The sequence below is a fragment of the Ictidomys tridecemlineatus genome, chromosome 10 (assembly GCF_052094955.1).
Source record: "Ictidomys tridecemlineatus isolate mIctTri1 chromosome 10, mIctTri1.hap1, whole genome shotgun sequence".
Classification (NCBI taxonomy): Eukaryota; Metazoa; Chordata; class Mammalia; order Rodentia; family Sciuridae; genus Ictidomys; species Ictidomys tridecemlineatus.
This window is the reverse complement of record NC_135486.1, coordinates 110,345,625-110,357,831: the sequence shown is the minus strand read 5'-3', so window position 1 is coordinate 110,357,831 and position 12,207 is coordinate 110,345,625. Positions and strand designations below refer to the sequence as shown.

At 46.8% G+C, this 12,207-nt stretch overlaps 1 protein-coding gene across 1 annotated transcript in view; it reads right to left on the bottom strand.

Annotated features, from left to right (window-relative positions):
• Positions 1 to 11,470, bottom strand: part of Myh16 (myosin heavy chain 16) — a 59,131-nt gene extending 47,661 nt beyond the window's left edge. The window contains exons 1-9 of the mRNA XM_078023727.1: positions 11,230 to 11,470; positions 9,172 to 9,315; positions 6,226 to 6,382; positions 5,185 to 5,212; positions 4,773 to 4,869; positions 4,031 to 4,123; positions 3,045 to 3,108; positions 2,568 to 2,666; positions 1,077 to 1,180 (exon numbers count right to left, since the gene is read on the bottom strand). Of these exons, the coding sequence (XP_077879853.1) occupies positions 1,077 to 1,180; positions 2,568 to 2,666; positions 3,045 to 3,108; positions 4,031 to 4,123; positions 4,773 to 4,869; positions 5,185 to 5,212; positions 6,226 to 6,382; positions 9,172 to 9,315; positions 11,230 to 11,439 (996 nt within the window). The 5' untranslated portion in view covers positions 11,440 to 11,470. The remainder of the gene's footprint in view (positions 1 to 1,076; positions 1,181 to 2,567; positions 2,667 to 3,044; positions 3,109 to 4,030; positions 4,124 to 4,772; positions 4,870 to 5,184; positions 5,213 to 6,225; positions 6,383 to 9,171; positions 9,316 to 11,229) is intronic.
• Between the last annotated feature and the right edge of the window lie 737 nt (positions 11,471 to 12,207).

The following is a 12,207-nucleotide window of genomic DNA, read 5'->3' as shown; positions in this document are numbered from 1 at the left end:
CAAGATGAATCAGGAAACTATTCTATGGCCAAAAAGAGGACCTCCTACACAGTACAGTTAGGAGCTACATAATAATGTTTCAGTCAATGTTAAATCACAAATATGACAGTGTTCCCATAAGATAATAGTGTGGCTGAAAATCTCCTGCAACCTAGTAACACTGTAGCCAATGGAACAGTGATGCAATGTGCTGTTCATTTATTTGTGAAGATGCAGAGGTGCACACCTGTAATCCCAGAGGCTCAGGAGGCTGAGGCAGGATGATTGCAAGTTCAAAGCCAGCCTCAGCAACTTAGGGCGGCCCTAAGCAACTTAGTGAGACGATGTCTCTAAATAAAATATACAAAGGGCTGGGGATGTGGCTCAGTGGTTGAGAGCCCCTGAGTTCAATTCTTGGTACCAAAGAAATTTTAAAAATTTAAAAATCCTTTCACGGTTATTTTGGAGTGCACTCCTTGTACACATTTTTAAAAAGTTCTCTGTGAAGCAGTATGTATGTTAGCCTGGTAGCAGCCTCGTGCATCTGTGTTTACTGCTGTCGTGATTGCCTCGTTTCTCTTTGGCTTGACTTAATTTCACATCACTTTGCTCATCATGTCCCTCGGAGCAATAAGCTATGCGCTATGTAAATACCAGCAGCCCGGGTGTGTGCTAGGCCACGCCACCTAGGTTTGTGCAAGAGCACTCTCTCATTTTCGCCTAGCGCCTTTCTCAGAAGGTATCCCCATTGTTAAGCAATGTATGACTAATCCTAACAGGAGTCCCAAGTGCTTAGTGTCCTGAAAGGAGACACACAGGGGACTGGAAGGACTGAAGAGTCACTTCCAGTTGGACTGGGGAGGAGGAGAAGTTGGACAACTAAGTCCTGTGGAATCCTAGTTCAAGCCTGAAAGAGAAACTCTACTTGCTACAACAGGCTGGGGATGAATGCCAGGTGCCACCTCAGAAATCTACAGGCAAGACTTTGAGCTGCTGTCTGACACCCCCACCCTCACCCCCACCTAGCTCTGGTGCACACCAGGCCCTAGAGCTTCTGTCCTGGTTCTCCCTCCTCTTTGCCAGCCACACCCACTCACATCTGTGATCTGTAGCTCTTCCCCGTCATCCATGTTGTCCACCATGGTGACACCTTGGCTGATCCAGTGGTATTCCTTGGGGTTGGGGACCAGCAGCAAACTCTCTACCGAGAACAGCAAAGCAAGTTAGCAACTTGGTGACCTCTGGTTATTTTCTCTTTCATTTCTAATCCCTGTCTCTTAATGCCTTTCGCAGGCCAGCCATGATGGTGGGATCACCTGGAGTCACAGAGGGACTGGAACAACATCACACAAGGAGCTTTAGGGCCATGAGAGGGTTGCAGGAACTTGGCTGTGTCCTCTGTCACTGGCCCCTAGTAGGCACCCAGTAGATAATTTGGGGAATAAGTAAATTTATATCTTTCTCCCTCCTCTCCTATAAAAAGCAGGTCACATTCTAATGCAGAAGGTAACATAACAACGACCTTGAGCAACACCACCATTGGCATAGAGTGCACATGAGAAAGTTGTTGCTTTTACAAAAATGCATGCTTCCTTTCTAGCTTCCTTCAGATGTGTGCCTCTCTTGGTCTCACATTTTTAATTGTTCACTTTTGGAAGAGGAGCTAGTACAATAAATATTCTCCTTTCATTGTATCTCTACTATATTAAAAAAATTATAGCACAGGAAGGAAGATAAATGATGGCTACCAATTTGCTCCAATGTTAGGGAGGCAACAGGGCTTGGTGGGGAGCATGGTAAATGAGAGAGCTGGTGCGGCAGCCAGGGGGCCACCACCACTCAGCTTCCCAGATTAGTGGGAGGACAGGCTCTGAGGTACTGGCTCTTCTGCTATTCTAAGAGAAACCAGGAAATTGTTTTTTTTTTTATGTGAAATTTCCCAATTTCAAAATGTCATCCATTGATTTAAAAGTCCACTTGGTTCAACACACATAAAGCCTACCTGTGGGTGGGTTGTGGTACCCAGTACCCAGGTTAGAAAGTGTGTCTTCATCCCTCCTCCCACCTTATTTCCTGAGCAGGTCTGCCATGGATTTCTGAGCATGTCAGTGCCTGCATGAGGGCATCCAGTTGAGTGGGTGAGTTACTCTGCTCTCCAAGCTATGCACCAGTGTGGGCTGGGTCTGTGGTTATGGCTCATGCAAGCACTGGTCCTGGGATAAGCGTGGTCCCAGTCTGACCCCTGTGCTGCTGTCTGACCATCAGGCTCAGGGGCAGCAGGTTGGAGACAAGAGTCTAGAGCTTTATCTCCCAGGTCTACACCTCAGCCATGAATCACAGGCATGCCAAGGTCCCATCCGTGAAATGGGACAACCAAGGTGTGCAGTGTCCCTTGACTACTATAAGAATGAGAAGTGCAAGCAGAACCCCGAGGAAGCTCCCTGCTCCAGTGGTTCCTGTAACTAAATCAAAAGGATCACCAAGAACCACAGGGGCGACCCAAGACCTTTCGCACATGGGAATCTTTTCATATGGACAAGAGAGGAAACGCTTGTTCTGGGGCAGGCAGATGGACACAGGATCTTTACCGACAAGTTCAGGCTTCTTATTGGAGAGAATCTGGTAGAAAATATGGTAGCCTCTCTCCGCTGCCTGCTGGGAGATGACGCGAGACTTCTCTAAGAGATCTGAAAAGCAAGGACACTGTGAGGACCATTCCATCTGGAGTTCAGGTCCCATGGAAAGTGGCACTACTGTCTCCATATAGCCCAGTGAAATTGCCCGTGAGGGCCCCACTCTTCCCTCTCCCCAAGACACACAGCCTTGGGGGGGCCTGTCTGCCAAAGAGGGGAGCCCAGAGCCCTTGACAGGTGACCCTCAGAAAGGGCCTCTGATGCATTTTGTTTTATGCTTCTCTGTGGCTGTTTTGAATTTCTTATTTAAAAAACAAAAAACAAAAAAACAATGATCCTTCAGTTTTGCTTTGTACTCAAAAGGAAAGGCTTCAAAAACAAAGAACCTCACAAATGACACAGCTGGTCCTGCTTTGGAGAAGCCTGACTTACAGCTCTCGATGTCAGCTCCGGCCAGTTTGCCTGTAGTCCCAAAGTGGATTCGGATGAACTTGCCCTGAGCAGGAAGGACAGGGGAGAAGATGTGAGGGCGGTGGCTCATACTGTAGGACAATAGTCGGCTCAGATTGGGGACACTTGTCAACAGCCCCTAGGGATTCCCAGGGGAATGTAACCAGGCTCTGCCTGGGGCTGTGATGTCCCATGACAATGGGCAGAGAAGGAGTTGGACAGGTTGGAGCTAGATCCGGGGTTTGAGTCTTGGGTTACTTGTTGGGGAGAGACACGCTCAGCAGGAGAGGCTGGGACCCTTTGGAATTCTACCTTAGAGGCCAGGCCTTGTGGAAGTAGGGCCAGCCAACCAGGTGGCCTGGGGTTTCCTTATCAAGGGACATCCCATTCCTCTCCCTGACTTGTGTCAGGACCATGAATAAACATTCCCGGGAACAGGCTTCTCCTGGGTCTGTTCTCCATCACCTCTTTTTCTCACCTGCCCCCATCTCTGCCTGTTTTCTAGGGTCCCTAGGCTCAATGAGGGGCCCCTGGGAGGCTGGGGTGGCAGAGGAGAGACGGCTGGGATTGCTCTGCCATGAGCAGAACCTCAGGAAGTGACTCAGCTCACAGAACCCTAACCCTACAGCCACTAGTTCCAGAGTCTGACCAGGGACCCTCTCCTAGATCCCTCCATCCTGGAGGAAGGCCCCCACCCCCAGCTTCCTGCTGCTATGAATCTCTGGCTTCAGAGACATGAACTCCTGAGACCTTCTATCACCCTGTAGCTGAGTCTGGTGCCCTTGAGCAAATGCAAGTGGGTTCTGCTTGCTGATTAGACCCAGAGCGGTACTCCCTAAAACCTCTGGGAAGGAGATGCCCCGACTTGCCTTATCCTCGTCACCTTAATTTTCCATTTTCTTACCCGGAATGGGCTCACCACTCCCACCCTACACCCCAGGGAAGCCCATGCTACTGCTCACACTTACGAAGCGAGAGGAGTTATTGTTCCTGGTGGTCTTGGCATTCCCAAAGGCCTCCAGCACAGGGTTGGCCTGGATGATTTGATCCTCCAGGGACCCCTGGCCCAGAAAGAAACCCAAGGAGGGGTGATCAGTCAGTTGCTGTCTGGGGACCCAGGGCTGAGGGGCTGATCTTGCAAAGGGCAATGGCTTATGTGCACAGAACCCAGGAGGAGAACGACCATAGGGAGGCTGGGAAATCAGGGCTGGGGGCAGATATAGATCTTGCCCTGGGAGGAGGGCCACTCCTGAGGAAAACCTGTCCCTCTGTGGCCCTGTGACTTGGAAGGGGGCTGCCTGGGGACACTGACAACCTTGATTCTTAGCTATTGTTCCCATATTTTGCTGATGGTGAAGACACCACTGAGTGAACCCCAAAACCTTTCTTCTCTGTATTTCTGCCTCCAAGGCTCTGCTATTCTCTGTCAAATTTTTAAAGCAGTGATTGTCCCAGGTAATGATCCTTGTGTTCCTGGGGGCAGCCAGGGCCTACAGAGGCAGCTTAATGAAGAGGCTGTGTTCCCCTTTCTCCTCTGCCCCTATCCTTCTGGGACAGGAACCAAGGTCTGTGGCTGCCTCCTCCTGGTATGACCCCAGCCAAGTCACTTCTCTCTAAGCTCCATCTCATCAACAGTGAAATGGCCAAGAAGAACGAAATGGGCTCTGCTACATGGTGCCCTTGACCCCAAATTTACCCGGTAGGCCCTACCTTTTTATCTGGGGACTGTTTTCCAGTTCCTCCAATATTGGCAAAGTACTGGATGACCTTCTTCGTGTTCTCAGTCTTGCCAGCACCAGATTCTCCACTGCAGGTGAAAAACAACAGTGGTCACATGAAAGTAGGAGAGGAGTGTTGATCGTAGACAAGGGAAACCATAGAAAAGTGCATATTCTATTCCCATCTCACGCCCCAGCCTGGACATTCAAGCAGATGGGGAGGCCTGGGGGACAGGATCCTCCCACAGGTTTAGCAGGCACAGCCTCGGTGGCCCTGTCAAGCCCACTCACTGCCTGCAGAGTTCGTAAAAGTCCCCCAATTAATTCTGAGAAGGCTTAATTATATGTGTAAGGCACAGACCTAATTATATGTACATAGACTAAGAGACAGAAGAGACACTTACGTGATTAGCATAGACTGATTTTCACGATCTGTGGGGAAGAAAACAGCAAGGAGGAAGATGTAATTAGGAGACATTTAGAAAGTAGGCATTTGACAGTAGCCTAACCAAGCAGCCCTCTTTGAGTTGCACCCAGCTTCGAGAGTGGCCTTGTCCACACTTGGAAGCCAAAAACCCAGGATCCTGTGGCATCTGAGTCCATATGCCCATCTCTACATCATATACTTTTGTGGAAAGGGTGAAGAATTTACCAGCCACTCCATTTCTACCAGGCTGCTTTCTTCAGTCAGAAAACTACCCAGTCACTATCAACATCAAGAGAAATGGCCATAAAAATCACCTAAGGGATCTGGGGCTGTAGTTTAGTTGCAAAGCGCTTGCCTAGCATGTGTGAGGCATTGGGTCTGATCCTCAGCACCACATAAAAATAAACAAATAAAATAAAGGCATGCTGTCCATTTACAAGTACAATTTTTTAAAAATAACTTAAGGGAGACAATCTACCAGCAAAGAACAGCAAAGATCATACAGGTAATGGTTAAGAGTGTCAACCTAGCCTGGCGTGGTGACACAAGCCTGTAATCCCAGTGGCTCAGGAGGCTAAGACCGGAGGATTGTGAGTTCAAAGTTAGCCTCAGCAACTAGTGAGGCACTAAGTAACTCAGTGAGACCCCGTCTCTAAATAAAATACAAAATAGGGCTAGGGATGTGGCTCAGTGGTTGAGTGCCCCTGAGTTCAGTCCCTGGTACCCCTCCCCCCCCCCAAAAAAAAGTGTCGACAGCATCCCATAGGTTTGTGAAGACAGGGCATAAGTTGGGGCTGCTGCTTGGTGAGTGTCCAGTGTACAGACAGGTACCTGGTACTAAAACCACGGGCAGCAGCTGCTGCTCCAGGGTGGCAAAGAATCTCAACTGGAATGGGAAGGTGGGGGAGTTCAAGGTCAAGGTTGGGGTCAGGTCCTAATGTACTTGGAGCTGCAAGGGCCAAGAAAAACTTGTCTCCCCCCCCCCCCGCCTGGTACCAGAAGACCCCACCCCACTCACCCATGAGCATGTCATGGTAGGCATTGTCAGAGATGGAGAAGAGGTGGGGTGGCATCTCTGTGCGCTTCTTGCCCTTGTACATGTTGGCCACCCGGGCCCCATAGATGGGCAGCCACCTGTAGGGGTTGACTGTCACACAGAACAAGCCCGAGTAGGTCTGGTGAAGAGAGAGAAGGAAGACGGTTAGCTGACCCTTCCTCCTGGTGCCCTCTTCCCTCAGGTCCCCCAGGGTCCCAGCCTATCTACCTCTGAGCAGACTGAGAGAACCACTGATTTCTCTGAGACAGATAAAGTGGAGAGCAAAAAAAAAAAAAAATCAATCTCTTCATCAAGCAAAACAAAACTTCTCCTTAATACTTATTTGCTTCATTTTCTTTTGGGTTAATTATATAAATAGGTAACACAGTTACTCTATGGACACATCCACAGCAAAAAAGTCCCCCCAACCTGCTGGATGCCCAACTTTCTCCTGCCACAGGTAAGTGCTGCTGTTACCTTTTTAAAAATATATTTTCCATTATGGCTGTGGATGTATATGCAAGCAAACTCAGAGACACATTCTCCCTGTTTTTCAAACAAAAATAATGCTTTATAATGCTACTTTATATCTTGTTTTTTTCCCACTTAATTATCTAGGAGATTTCCCCTGAGAGTTCCCTGAGAGATTTCTGGTGTTTTTAACAGACACAAGAGTCTGCACTTTGTAGACCCAGGTCCCTTTTGGTGGGCAACTGGGTTTAATTTATTCTTGAAAAGAAACCCCAACTTCTCTTTTGGCTCCAAGACTGCAATTTTGTAAGAAATAGTTCCACTTAAAAATAAAGGACAAAAAAACCCCAATGTAGTAAAAGAAATTATTGGAGGGAAGGGAGAATAAATGAGGACAGAAAATGGCCAAATCAATGGGTCTCCAACTTTCCCTTCTCTTTGTTTGGTCGTCACAATGACCTCCAATGCCTCTAGTCTATGCCTCTTTTCAATTCAACCTCATTTGCTTCTACTTGACCTTCTACTTGAGCCCACATGAAAATAATCTAAAAAATAATCTAAAAATAATCTAGAAAATCTAAAAAAAATCTAGTTTCTCTTTAGCATATCTGTGATATGTTGAACTTTTAAAACGAAATATTAAATAGAACTGGAAGAAAAAGAAATGAGATAAAGAAAACCCATTGACGTGTCGAGAGCATGACACACGGTGTCTCATGTTGGAACTGTGGCCACTGAGTCACTCTTTACCTCCAGCTCTGTATCAGCTGGGAGCGGGGCAGGCAGCAGCCCAGAAGCCAGTTGTGTCCCTGTCCTGGTCAGGAGGGTTACCCGAGGGAAGTAGTTGGGGTTCAGCCCCCACCTGCCACAGAGGTGCTTTAATTTAAGGGGTGTCTCCCTGCCTTAGTCCCTCAGGCCACATTCTGCAGAGTCTACAGTTCCTTAATCCAATGACATGGTGTGTCCACCCACCAGGAACAAGGGCTTGACTATAGAATGGTCCAAAGTAAGCCTCAGCCCCAAGCTTGACCATCAAACCCACCAACATCCTCAGCCCAGGCTCCAGGATTAACCAGGGATGGATGTAGTTCTTTCCCAGACCCAAGTTTCAGGGACACTCCATAACCTCCAGACCCAGAAAATATCTGTCACAGTTTCCCAGAGATCTTTCAGTACCACTTCGGGCTAGGTGCTTCTACAGGTCTGAATCCAGAAGCAAAATAGTATTAAAGTTGGACAAGACCGGTGAGCACAGCAGCCATCTTGGCTATAACCACAGACCTGGGGAGGGGAGATCCCCAGCAACCCTGACTTTGCAATTAGGCCCCACCTCACTCATTCCTACCACATCTAAAGAGGAAAACATCAAACTTCCTTAGACAACCCACTGTGGAATTTAGCTACTGACACTTTCAGGAAGAAAAAAAATCCTTTTGTCTGAGGATTTTTTTTAGACACACTCAGCAGACTGCTTGTAGCTTGCTCTTCTCATCACCTCAGATGAACAGAAACTGAACTTCTTCAAGGATGCAGTCTGTTGTTTTTCCTAAGTCCCCGGGGAATGCACTTTTTTTTTTTTTTGTACTAGAGATTGAACTCAGGCGCATAACCACTGAGTCACATATCTAGCCCTTTTTATTTATTTTGAGACAGCATTCCACTAAGTTGCTTAGGGTCTCACTAAGTTGCAGAGGCTGGCCTTGAACTTGTGATCCTCCTTCCTTAACCCTCAGAGTTGCTGGGATTATAGGCATGCACTTCATGTTTGACCCAGGGCTGCATTTAAGTCACATTTCCTCAATGTTTGTTGAAGAAATGGATGGATAGATGAATGCGTGGAAAGGTAGATGGATGGAGGGATGGGTGGATAGATCTATGAATAGATGTATAGATAGATGGATGGAAAGTTGGGTGACTGAATGGATGGATGGATGAGTGATTGGATGGATGGATGGATGAATAAATGGGTGGACAGATGGATAGAGGAAAAAGGACTTCTAATAAGATGTCCGAGGGGCTGAGGTTGTGGCTCAGTGGTACAGTGTTCACCTAGCATGCATGACGCACTGGGTTCGATCCTCAGCACCACATTAAAAATAAAATTAAAAATGTCCACCTAAAACTAAAAAAATAAATATTATTTTTTAAAAAAATGTCTGAAATCACTAGGGGGACATGATATTTTTATTGGAGGTTTTGAGGGATTGGGGGACATGAGGAAGAAGATTTCTGGCTGAAAGTTTTCAGCTGTCTATGGGGATAGTGCCATCACTGAGTTTACTGAAAGCCTGAGGCAGAAGTTGTAACAACAACAAAACTATGATCCCTGTGCCCTCTTCTGAGTCATAATGTACATTGGGAGCTTGGAAGAGTACAGTAGCTGCCCCACCCCATCAAAAGAGGCGTGGAAGACAAGTTCCCTCCTCCCCACCCTCATCCCCAAACTCTGCTACTCACATAGATCCTCATGTGGGTGTAGCGTTGGCGAAGATTGTCCAGGACACTGGCCTCATTCAAGAAGGTCATGTCTGCCATGTCACTGGCCTGGTAGAATTTGGGTGGGTTCATCTGCTGGATGTCATCCTTCTTCATAGTGAGTGTCTGGAGGGTCAAAACACAGCAGCATGTGCATTAGGAAATAGTGCTTTTATAGCTAAGACAGCATCACAGGGTCCCACACATCCTCTGGTGTCCTGGAAGGAGCTGGAGTGAGGTATCCAGGGGGTCCAGCTCCTGATCCAGACACATCCCACTGTGTGACTTGGGATGGGGAAGGACTTCAGAGACCATAGCAGCCTTAACTGTGTCCCCTTTGAAGTAGGGAAGACAATAGCTGGTTGTTGGGAGAATGATACACACCTAAGTGGGGTCATGAAAAAAGACCTTGTAAGCGATCACATTCCCTCCCTATGGTGCGGAGTGCCTCTGGGCCATGCGTTCTCTGCCAGCTAAGTTCATACTGGGAGTTGATCAGAGCTTGCTCTTTACTCCCAGAGACACTTTGCAGAGATGTCTTTTGGAACTCTCCCTGGAGAGCAAGTTTAAAGAACTTTTCATTGAGAGAGAGAGAAGTGGGGAGGGGGGGAGGCATTTCCTTGCTCCCACCAAATCACCTTGAAGGATCAAGTTGAAAACAAGCAAGCAGAAAAGACAAAAAATGAAAACAGCAAAGAATGCTGTTGAATGGTATGTTAACTCCTGGGTGAGGCACCCTGATTTTTTTTCATCTGTAAATGAAAACTAGCACCAGCTTTTCAGTTTCAGAATCTGAGACCAAAGAGGAAGACACGTGATCCAAAAAGCAAATATCTTTTGGTAGCTGGCAGCCTTAGATGTGAGGCCTGAATACATACTGGGATTTCTGGGACTTTTAATAATTTATGAGTACAATAGGCAGATAATTTGAAGTCTTGACAGTTCTGAAAAATCTGCCCAGTAATGGACACCACCCCTCTGGAAAATCAAGCTGGGTTTTAATCAGAGTTCTTATCCAGTAGTTTCCAGATCTAAGGACCTCACCCACATGCTTTGAGCTCCAACAGAGAAGGACTTTGGCTTCATCTTAGGGGCCAGGTGGTGAGACAGGCTCTGTTCTTTCTACCCCACACCTGGCTGACTGGCTTGTCCACTGCAGATGCTCAAATAAATTGATTGTTTTCCTTAAATATGCATCCAAATGTTGTCAAAAGGATTTCAAAAACTGTCAAGTCTCTTCCTAGGAATATGCCAAGCGGGAGGAAGTGAGTTAGGGGTTTAATAAACCAAATTTTCTATCTACTTTCTCAAGTCATACCTCATCATCAGACATAGTATGGACTAGCAGAGAAAGTGGTGTGTTGGTAAACCAACAGAGGGAGGTATATATGTAGAAATCCATGATTTTGTAGCATTTGCCAATTTCAGTGGTGAAAATACTTCCACCATGGTTGATATCAGATACCAAAGGTTTAACACAACTGGCCGTGAAGCCCTTGACTGTTTCCTGTTGGGCCTTTGTGAGCCAGCTTGGGTCTAGCACAGCAGCAGCAGCAGCAGCAAGGGGCTCAGGATTCACCACCTGTCACTCATGCTGCTGAACAGCTTATTGAGCCATGGTTGTCTGAGCCTTGCCCTACATTTCTTATTTCAACATGGGACATGGAACACAAGGTTAGACTGTATGTTGGTGGGATGTTCACTTTTACTCTTAGAAAATAAATTCCATGTATGAGGTGCTTGGAACTTTAAAGATAAATGACTATCATGACAGTCCCTTACAATCATGTATCCAAAGTACTTTCCTATATCCTATCTCATTGGAATCCCCAGTCTGATGGAGCCAAAGTTTAGTGACAGAAAGTGTCTTACCCTGGGCCACATATCTTGAGTATAGTTGAGTCTGGAATCAAAGCCAGGATGGGGGACTCAGGGACATCTACTCTTTTTTGCCTACTGAGTAAAAGTGTATGCAGCAGAGGCCTGGGTCCCTGCCATCCCTAACACTCGGTTTCTTCCCAGAGATTATTCTCCACTCACCTGGTTGGTGATGGTCTTCACGGTGACTTGGTCACCTTGTTCAGACTGGATCTCCCCAGCAATAAAGCCCTCCTTCTCGTCTTTGACCCAGCAGGACCTCTTGATGTCGTATGGCTTGTTCATGGCTTCTATCCTCTCCTTGTCGGGAGGTGCCAGGAAGGGCATTGGGTCCACATCGTCCCCACATTCCCCTTTGTACCCACCAGGCATGGCAGCTCAGCTGAAGGAGAATCAGGAAGGAATTGATGGCCGGAAGCAGGATTTCTCCGGGAGCTGTGGAGGGAAACAGGGACAGACTGCAGAGGCTGATTGACAAACTAGAAGGAATATCCTAACAGAGGTAGGGCTTGCTTACATCACTTTGGGTGTCTTGGTGACATTAAGTCTTCATAATCAAGAATAAAACATAAGCTAAATTCCTCACAGTCATGTCCTTATCACTAACACAGAATGCTTCTGCATCTCTCATCATATGTTCCTCACATAAGGCTGTGAGGTAGGGATACAGAGAAGACTGGACTGGGAGAGGTTAAATCAAAGCTATTGTTATTTGTTTGTTTGTTGTACTGGGGATTGAATGCAGGGGAAACTCTACTACTGAGCTACATTTTTATTTTTTAGCTTGATACAGGGTCTCCCTAAGATGCCCAGGCTAGCCTAGAACTTGCTATCCTCCTGCCTCAGCCTCCTGAGCAGCTGGAATTACAGGTGTGCACTAGCATACCCAGCTTAAATCAAAGGTTTTTAATCAAGGTTCAATGAATGGAATGAGAAACAATGATCACTAGGTGTTCACTTTCCTTCAGATATGAACAGAGGCCACAAACCACATGGCCTATGCCTTGCTCCTCACAGAAATTACAGCTGTTTAACTTTCATTTTAGAAAAGTCACAGACATGTCAAAATATTACCCTCACTTCAACTTTGAAACTATGAGACCCTCAGATATTGTTATTTAAATCTATTTATAAAGGACA